The 10,138-nt window shown below is 35.0% G+C and overlaps 1 protein-coding gene across 1 annotated transcript; it reads right to left on the bottom strand.

The window, feature by feature from the left end:
* Nucleotides 1-1,628: 1,628 nt before the first annotated feature.
* On the bottom strand, nucleotides 1,629-5,875 carry LOC115963745 (LAG1 longevity assurance homolog 3-like). The gene is made up of 6 exons (XM_031082882.1): nucleotides 5,695-5,875; nucleotides 4,445-4,674; nucleotides 4,124-4,279; nucleotides 3,670-3,855; nucleotides 2,809-2,993; nucleotides 1,629-1,910 (listed from the first exon to the last, which is right to left on the bottom strand). The coding sequence occupies exons 1-6, from the start codon at nucleotides 5,821-5,823 to the stop codon at nucleotides 1,879-1,881; spliced, it is 918 nt and encodes a 305-aa protein (XP_030938742.1). The 5' UTR covers nucleotides 5,824-5,875; the 3' UTR covers nucleotides 1,629-1,878.
* Nucleotides 5,876-10,138: the final 4,263 nt, after the last annotated feature.

The raw sequence follows: 10,138 nt of genomic DNA, 5'->3' as shown, positions 1-10,138 counted from the left end.
GGTTTTTCATGTCATACTAGTCGAGCTAGATGCTATGGTGCCCCCTACTATCATCCTTATGTCCCTTAAGGGCAACCTTGGGTGCTCGTCACTCATCCTACCAGCCTGTTCTTGCGGCAGGATGTGATCTATTCTTTCTTTGCTGATGAATCGTTGTAGCTTTCCCTGTCTTATGAGGGCCTCGATCTGTTGCTTCAAGTCATAGCATTCAGATGTGTTGTGACCGTAGTCACGATGAAAACAGTAGTACTTGTCTTTGGACCTCCTGTTAGGATCTCCCTTTAACTTTCCAAGCCACATCAAGGTCATATCATCCTTGATCTGCATCAAGACCTAATCGATCGAGGTCGTCAGCAGGGTGAAATTAGTAAACCTTTTTGTGGGCGGTTTGGAGTGCCTATCCTCCTGTTGGTCTCTGGTCCTAGTCATCTTTCGCCCTCTTTCCTGATGCGCATCTTCCTGACTATTCCTTCTTTTTGAGTTTTTCCTCCTAGGCTAGTAGTGCATCTTCTGCGTTTATGTACGTAGTGGCTCGATAAAGTACATTTGACATGGTTTTTGGGTCATTTTTGTATAAGGAGAACAAAAACTTTCCCTTCCGCAAGCCATTGGTAAAAATAGCAACAAGTATCTTGTTATCAGTTTTATCTATCGAAAGGGCTTCTTTGTTAAAGCATGCATTGTAGGACCTCAGTGTCTCGTCCTCCCGTTGCTTGATGCTCATCAGGCATGCAGTGGATTTCTTGTACTTGTGCCCCCCTATAAAGTGCGATGCAAACTATGCATTTAGCTCTCTGAAGGTACTGATGGAGTTAGGTGTCAATCTATTGAACCATACCCTAGAGAGAGAGAGAGAGAGAGAGAGAGACAGAGACAGAGAGAGAGAATCAGTGCCAAGAAGAATATGAAATTAGATTTGGTTTTAGGTGCATATGATCTAAACCTATCAACAACACTACCAAAGCTTGATGCAATGCCTTAGAAACATTTGGGGTTTCTAAAAGGTATGTTTAGGGAAGACATAGAGCATTTATATACGTTATTTGTTTTTATTTATATTTTTGGGAAGTGTTTAATCTTTGTAAGTGATTGAGGTACTTTGATACATGCAAAATTAAACTTATGATATGAAATAGTATAATTTTATATTTCTCTGTTCAATTCGTGTTATATTTTTAATCTCTTGACATGTATATTTAGTTTTGCAAATTAAAAATTAAAAACCTTAAATCTTAGATGTTCAGCTTTCAAAGGTTCATGTGTTTTCTTTATATATATATATATATATACTTTAAAAAAAGAAATAAAAATTTTTATATTGAAAATGTCAAATGCAAGAACTAAATATATGGATAAAAAAAATCAATAGGCATGTAGTGGCATTTTTAGGGTCTAATTAATTATGGTTACTTATATATGGATATATTGTATATATTTCAATTTTTTTTCTTCATTATTTTAGTGACATATAATACATAATCGAAATTAATTTTGCAAACATTATAACATGAGTATTATAAAATAACTACCACACACCTTTGGTACGATGGTCACTTTACAAGTGTTTGTGAGGTGTTAGGCTAAAGTAGAATTCCTATCTAATATATATATATATATATATATATATTAAAATAACAAATAATGAACACGCGTATTGTGCAGGACATCCGCTAGTTATATAAATAACAGACCAGTACAGCCCAATGTATCTTAGTGTTCTGATGAGAAAAAGTAGCATAGAGACGTCTATATGCTTAAAATCACCAGCTTCCACCTTATTTGTAAATATCTGCACGAAGAATAGCAGCATAAATCATGCTGAAGCAAGGAAACTATCATTGCAAAAAGCCCTTGGTGTTCTTCAATATTTCTTGATTGTCAATCATTGTGTTCAGTATCACTTTCAGGATCTGCAGAAAACAAAGCCATCCAAGATTATAGAACTTAGGTGACAGCTATAAAGCATATTTCTTCCTATCCCATATCACATCCTTATTACAACTAGCTTTGTGATGGCCATTTTGAAAACATAAGAAAACAACTGCAACTTCAATGCAATGAATACTTGCACAATTTCTCTTGGGACAATCAAACAATTTTGAACTATGATACCGGCTCTAACTAATATTATGGTGAAGTCATGACTAACATCTCTCAGGAATTGTGTGTTAGATTGAAAAATAATACCAGCCAATATATTGAAATCAAAATGACCACACACAAAATGGTCTGTCATAGGGCTGCAATGGTCAGAATGATACTGTATTATTCACTAGTAGCAAACAGGGTGATGCATATTCTCAATTATAGCTTTTCCAAGACTTTGGACAATTTCATATTTAATTCAATAAAATTTCCGAGCAATATATATATATATTTTTAAATCACTAACCATGAATGTACTGAAATTTAAATAGTATCCCTAAAATAAAACGGCCATTAATGGCCTTGGTTTGTCTAGGTTTCTAAGTAAAACAAGATTAAAACCAAACAAAAATCTAAATCACTTGGGCCTACAAACATTACTGAAATTTCTCATTGCTAATCAACCAATTGCTATGGATACAATGAAACTATGTACATTACTATCTCCTTTTATTTTTATTTTATTATTCTCTTTAATTGATACGGGTAACAATAATATATAGTATTATGGAAATGATTCTGCCCCTTAGCCCGTCTTCAATTAAACAATTCTTATGTGCATTTATACTTCCTCCCCCACCCCCACCCCCATCTTTTCTCACAGTAGATGCTTGTGCAGGTGTCTATGTGCAAGTACCAAAACCACAAAATTATGCTACTTACCAGATCTAACATCATCACTGATCTGGCCTCCTGCATGAATTTGATTCACCACCATTATAACCATCAACTTCCACCAATAGATATGAACAATTAGCAAGCAGAACAGAAGAGTATTGAACAAATAATAATATATAGATCCATCTATCATGTGCTTCTCCATGTCCAAGGTCAAAAGAACTTCATAGCTGCCAGAGAGAAACGAAACATAGTTGACCTCTTTAGGAAGAATAATCAAAAGCAGGGAAAGTACAATTGTTCATATGTTCAGAGTAGATAAACATATAGAAGGAAACAGTTGTTTACTACATCCAAGCAGATGAATAACTGTGCTTTTCATACAGGTGACACTAAGAAATTCTAGTAGGAAAGGGCCACATCTTAAACTATACTCAAACTTAATGCACAACGGATAAATTCTTTGATGAGAAAAGCACAGTTCTGAAATTCATTGGAGAAAGATTTATATTGCAGAAACCTGAAAGAGCAATTAGAGTTGGAAAAAAACACAAGGGGACTCTCTTTACATTTAAAATAAATAAATAAATAAATAAATAAAGAAAAAGAAGAACTGCCATTGTAAATTAAATGAAAAATGCACTTATTGTCTTCTTGTCCTGAAAAAATTAAAGGAGTGATCCTCAAATTCCTTATGGAAAAAAATGTGTTAAAGTTATGCAAAATGATAATAATTGGTTTTACTCATGACCATGCATCTGTACATGTAGTGCACCTACACACACACACATAAATTCATGATTTCTTATCAATATATAAACTTGTTGCTCATGCCACAATAGAACACTGGTAAGGAGGCTCTCAATAAGTATTGGTATATAGGTTCATGCTACATGTAAAAGTCACCTAGTGCTCCAAATTATCCAGAATGGGTAGTAGATAAGGCGGAGTACAGTCCAACACAAAACAAACGTGAAGAAACAAATGCTTGACATCCCCTCAAAGCCACTATATTTTGACATCTTTGCAACTTCCATAATCACGTCATTTCCTTCATGGAGAGCTAAAATAACTGAACCAACACGAGCAAACCTGCAGGTGGCAAAAGCAGATTAGAAGAGCTAAAGAAGACACAGTGCATCTTGTTAATCCAAAATTTAGGAAATGTTTATATGTAAAATCATCAGCTGAAGAGCATGACCAACATTTAATGATTCTTTTTAGCATGAAAAGACAAAGATGAGGCTTTGCAGGCGGTCGTTAATCATTCCTTTTCATATGCAATCAGGATTTGCACACAATTCATCTTAAAGTAACAAAATGAAAAATCAAGCTAAAAGCTGAAGCCCTCTAAACGTACTTAAATATGTATGACAACGTGATTAATATGAAAGTTGCTACATGATGAGCCATTGATACCGAAAAGTCTGAACGTCTTGTTTCCCAAAAGACCAAAGCAAAGATGGAGTACAAATAAAATCCGGCAGAATACATGTACAATCCCTTCAATTTTAATCTGCCAATCAGAGCAAGAGGGGTTAATTATGTGGTAATGCCATATGAGATGCAAATCATTTTCATCAACAAAAATTACATGAAAGATCAAACATTAAATTAAGCCAATTCTACAACTTGAATTTGACATTTATAAATGCCCTGTATGATGAGTGTGGAAAGTTACTTAATTTTCAGATCTGGCCAGACCTGATCTCCAGGTCCTACCCAAAAGTATTTGGTATTAGTGAACCATGGCTCATCATAGGTGACAGAAAGAGCCAGAAGCTCTAGAGAAAGATAATAGATAAATTTCCATGCTGACTCTTTGAATTTATTGATTTTCTTCCTCTTAACATCTGTTGAGACGTCCAATACGGCATGATTCTTTCCAAAAATCAATCGTCTAGCTAAATTCTGCAACAAGCAAATATCTGGTTCAAACTAAGCTAACAATTCCGATAAACGAGATCTTGTAAAGTGACTTTTTTAAATAAAATTTTAAAAAAAATGCAGAAAGGAAACTCAATAATGTTTTTGAAGGGTTATTGAACTTCAGACTTTAGATGTCACACATAAGAAGGAACCATTTACTACAACTGAAAATAATAAAGACCGCATCATTCTTGCCAAATGAATGATAGTCACCAGCAAAGCACGCATATAAACATCATCACTCCATCAGGATAAGCTCAGATGGTCAGATTTGCACTCCATAAATTTCAATTGTTCACCAAGTCAGAGCTGACAGTGGTTCTAACAAAAGGAGTGTTTGCAGCTTGGTTGGCTGTATTTACAACTATGTGGGCATGATAGTAAATTTGCACCAGTTTTAGGGGAAGCATGGAGTGCAATGGTTTGTTCATTCTAACATTTGCATTGTGTGCATACTTCAAAAATATTATTTTTTCTTACTTTCTAATAAAGAATCTAATTGCACTTGCACTTTTTTGCTTTATTTGATGAATTCTTGATACAGAACTTTTCAACATATCTTTAAACATAAATGTATCACTACAAGTCCTACAGTAACAAAAATTTTATTTCACTCCCTAGATAACAGGCAACTGATGCCATATAAAATAAAAGGTAAGGTAGATCACATGATAAATAATTCTTCTAGTGAGATTGACCATAATCATAATCTAAAAAAAGCATACTAAATACAAAACAGTTCAAAATGGAGCTCACACTTGAGTAATACAAACAAGTACATTTGAAGGAATAATACAAAAAAGTCCAACTAGAAATGATCAAATCTGAACAATTAGTATCGGACTGAACCTTGCTGTACTTACATAACAGTAACAAAACAACAACAGTTGACTTTTTCTATTATAAGAAAAAGACAAAAAAAAAAAACAAACAAACAAAATCATAGGCTAGTACTCTAAAAAAAGGATTAAGCACAGGAGACAAAACTGGTAAAGAATTTACCTCAAAAACATATCTGTCAAGAAAAAGGCGAACTGTAGGGAAGATGAGAGCTAAGAGGGGAACGAACACCAAGTCTTTGGGTATTGGGTATGATTCCTGCTCCCAACTAGTGGCCTTCAACACATCCATTTCAGTTTTTTTTTTTTTTTTTTTTTTTGGAAGGGAATTGAATAGTTTTAGAGGCAGTATGGCTAACTGAGTTTGTGTGCACACAGTCATGATTGAATGATTGACTTTTTTTAACGGAAAGTTCAAAGTTGATGCTGACTCCCAACTTTTTTGACTCTCGCCGTGTTGGATGGGTATTGGTTCATGTAATTTCAGAGTGAGTTGCTACGACGTCGGATTGAGATCAGGCACAATTCCTTTTCTTTTCTTTTCTTTTTTTTTTTTAATACAATTTTTTTTACTTCTTTCATATATAAATATATATATATATATTTTTTTTTTTTTACTTTTAACCTATTAAGCATTTTTTACTCTTTTTTTTTTAATTCAAAAATTGAGATTGAGTGTGTGTTTATTTTCAGCAATAAGTTTTCAATTTTCAGCAAATAAGCGGTATCCAAACACGCCCTGAATGTAGCTTTTTTTTTACTCTTAATCTCAATTATGAAAAGCTATTGCATATGTTGCTAGTGCAATACTTATCTTAATTAACATTTAGCTCCCTAGGGCCATCACAATTGTAAGTAAGAATAGTATGTGGGTGTCTCTAGACTTTTTACCAACATTCGAGTGGTCTAATTGGTAAAATATAGGGCCAACAACTCTCAAGACTTAAATTCAAGCCTCAACAACTAGCTATGTATTGTTACTCCTTATATCTCATCTCCATTTCAAACGATCCAAAAAATAATAAATGAGTTTCTCACAGATCGGGAGTATGGGGTCTTGTTTAAAAGCGGATAGAGTGCTACTATGGTCATGCCCAAGCAAGGAAGCCACACTAGTCGCCCCCTTTTACCCCTTCTTTTTTACCCAAAAAAAAAAGTCTCTAGACTTGGATTGTAACCATTAGTGATCTCTTTCTCTCTAGACTTTTCGCTTGGATATTAACCCATTTTAGTATTTTTTTTTTGTTTATGTTTTCTTTTTTCTCTATGTATCTATATATCTATATATAGAAAAGGCCAATGGCTTATCCACAGTACTTTTTTGGTTTATTCAATTTGCTAAAGCAAAACTCACTATTTGACGCTTTTGTTCTGGTTTATTTTATTTGATATTTTTTTTAAACACTGAGTTTAGTTTGAAGTTTGGACTTTGCTTTATATATATACTAGATTCATCACATACGTCTTGCGCCTGCAATAATGTTCTTTTTTATTATTTGTTTTTTTTGTTTTAGTGTTATAATATATAAAAGTGATATATAAATAACCGTGTGTTAAAAAAAAGGTAAGGTAACGTGAAATAATGTTTAAAAATGAGAAAAAAATAATTTCCTAAGTTTTAGGCCAAATGGAAAAAATAAAGAAAAAAACCTAAAACTTAGGATCAGTAAATTACTCTTTTAACATGTTTGTATATTTTTTTTTAATTTATAATTATTTAACTAAAAGATAGGGGTATTTTAGAGAATTTAAGAATTTGTGTGAGAATATTTTAGTATGCAAAATGTTGAAACCTAAACAAGGAATCATGTTATTAATAGTATAGATATAAGCAAGCACGACATTTTTTTTTTTTTAATTTTAAAATAATAAACTATTGACACAAAAAATTGTCACAATATTTTCTTTGTTTTTGAGGTGTCAGTTCCTTATAGGTCAAAATAAAATAATAAAATATCATAAAGTATCGTGAAAATGTTGTAGCATTTTGTTGTATTTTTAGAATTTTTTTTTTTTGTCAATTTTATTAAGCCAGAATTCACTATTTTACATGCAATTTCTTAGGTTTACTTTTTGTATTTTTGGTTCTTCTTTTTTTAAACACCATTTTAAGTATATATATATATATATATATATAAACAAATAAATAAAAACACATAGTTTTACACACACAAAAAACATTTTCCATCTTTTGCGTTTCGGATAGTTCACAATTCTCTCCCAACACTTTAAAATCAAGCAATTTTCCCCTTAATATTTTGGAAACGAGTAAATCCCTCATACTTTATTCTCTCAGTTAAACCCTGATGATGCAAAAAATCGTCAGTGAGTCAAACAGTCCTCATGTGCTCTTCGTGAAACCGACGAAACAAAAACACAGAGAAGACCTTACAGAGAGTACCGGTGTAGTACCGGCCAGATACCCTCGAAGGTTAAGTTAAAAAGAGAATTTCTACAACTCTAGAGTGCCAGAGTTAGGGAATTATGTGTATCTTGATTTATGAGGGCTTTGGGGTTTTTATAGTAGTGTAGAGCTGACCTCCATTTCTTGGCAGAGAAGATATTTCCTTGTAGAGAAGATTCTCATTAATAATCGTATTTTATATGATCCTTTCCTTGTAAGGATTCCTCTGATTATGGTTGGATGTAGAATGTAAGATATTTCAATACTAGGATTCTTGGAGACCACTCATGCCACGTAGTTGCCATGTGGCTTCAAAAAACCATCTCCCTTGGATCCGTCTACTATAAGGAGTCCATCCATCGCCCTGCCTCCCTGTCCAGGTTATGAGCCCGTCTACTAATTCTTTGGTTGGTAGAATAACTAAGCCGTCTCTTTCAGTGACTCCGTCACTTATGACTACATCTGTTAATTGGATCCATCTGCTTTAGGATTTATCCCTATCAACTGCATCCTCACTCCATAGGTCTGTTGCCTGGTATTCTAGATGAACACGTAGGGTGACTGCTTCACCTAGTTCTTGGGAGTTGTGTTTTGATTGATAGGGTAGTTAAGAGTCATAAATGTTGAGGTGACAAGTGGCACAATTTTAGTAGTTGATTACTCAAATTGAAGCGTCACTTCGTTTTACGTGCGATTTCTCTATATATAGGTGGCCTTCCTCCTTCATTTCTACCTTTTATTGCTAATTCCCAGTGTCATAGCTTGACTGTTGCCTATAAGAATCCGTCGATCCGTCATCTTAGCGCATCCGTTCACCATACCACTCCCATCTTCTATTTGCACTGTACACTTGTAAGTGTTCTCGTCCTATATATATCTTTCTTTATTCCTTCTTTTACTTAAGTCTTATGCGATCCGTCGTGTATATAGACTTGTAGAGTCTTAGGAATTTCTCTATCGTTTGTAGGTGGGATAGATGTTTAGTGAAGCAATGAGTGAACAGTCACATGTCCGCGAAGAAGCGGGCTACGATGAAGTGTACCCATCAGGTCAAGGCAACCCCAACTCCTCATACCCTGAAAAGGATTCGTCTGCTACCTCACCTTCTGAGGAGGAAGATGAGGATTTGGATAAAGAAGGGTCAAGGAGTGATGTGGATGAAGTTCCAAGCAACGAGGAGAGCAACGAGTCTCCGCTTAGAATCGTTGTTAGCCCCGAAGGCCTTAGGAACTTCGTCCTCCCCCTAATATGGACGGTCAACAATTTTAGTTCGACCATACAAAGAAATCATTTCAACACCTTATGGGATAGGTACCAAATTCCTGTTGATGTCCCCATCCGTCTGCCACACAAATTTGAGAAGTGCTACTACCGTGATGCCCCTAATATCGGGATGTATGAACAAATGTTCAAGGCTAGGTTTAGGCTGCCTTTGAGTGTGCACTTCACCATTGTTTGGCCCAATATCTAAGGCTAGCTGTCAACTAGATTGCTTTGAATGCTTAGAGAATCTTTTTTGGTGTCGAGGTATTGTATGGGGTCTTAAGTAACGGGAGTCGTTGCTTAACTGTGGAGGAGTTCTTCCACTGTTATCAACCTCTTAGATAACTAAGTCTTGGGGCATCTATAGTTTCCTGGCAAGGAAACTGTCGCTAAGGTTGGTGTACGAGACCCCTGACTCCAACTGGAACTAGAAGAATCGGTATTTTTTCGTCTAGGGAGACAATTGGGTGTGCCACCCTGATGAACAGCAGGACATGTCCATTTTAGATAGAACTTAGGGTATATTGCCCTCGTCTAGTAGGTGTCCGTTTACTTAGTTTGTCCGTCACTTACACATATTTATTGCCTTTAACTTGTGGCCCATTTTGGTTGCAGCCCAAGATCATCCAAAGGTTACCCTCGAGCAGTGGAACTTTTTGGAGAGAGTCTTCCATATTCCATTGAAGGAGAGAATGTGGAAACAACTCATTACCTTAGACACTCTCCACTAGTGTTGTAAGGGTCCCCAGCCTACAGACGTAGCCTGTCACTACAATGAGATCGCACGCAAACGTGAGTCCGTCGTTTATTTTTATTATTTTTTGTTCTTTGTTTTTTTAAATAATTCTTGTCTAACTCTCTCCTCCCATTCCCTTTGGTGCAGAAATGGACGACGGTAAGAGGAGAGCCTTCATCCATAAACAATTCGTTGAACGTGCAA

Source organism: Quercus lobata, chromosome 10, assembly GCF_001633185.2.
Source record: "Quercus lobata isolate SW786 chromosome 10, ValleyOak3.0 Primary Assembly, whole genome shotgun sequence".
NCBI lineage: Eukaryota > Viridiplantae > Streptophyta > Magnoliopsida > Fagales > Fagaceae > Quercus > Quercus lobata.
This window is presented reverse-complemented; position numbering and strand designations above follow the sequence as displayed.

What these genes read in the sequence shown, in the direction of transcription:
- LOC115963745 (XM_031082882.1), bottom strand. Translation starts at nt 5,823, where the DNA reads ATGGATGTGTTGAAGGCCACTAGTTGGGAGCAGGAATCATACCCAATA. An exon ending in ACGTTGTCATACATATTTAA is followed by an intron (nt 3,856 to 4,123) that starts GTACGTTTAGAG and finishes TGCCACCTGCAG; the next exon opens with GTTTGCTCGTGTTGGTTCAG. An exon ending in TGGATAATTTGGAGCACTAG is followed by an intron (nt 2,994 to 3,669) that starts GTGACTTTTACA and finishes TCTCTCTGGCAG; the next exon opens with CTATGAAGTTCTTTTGACCT.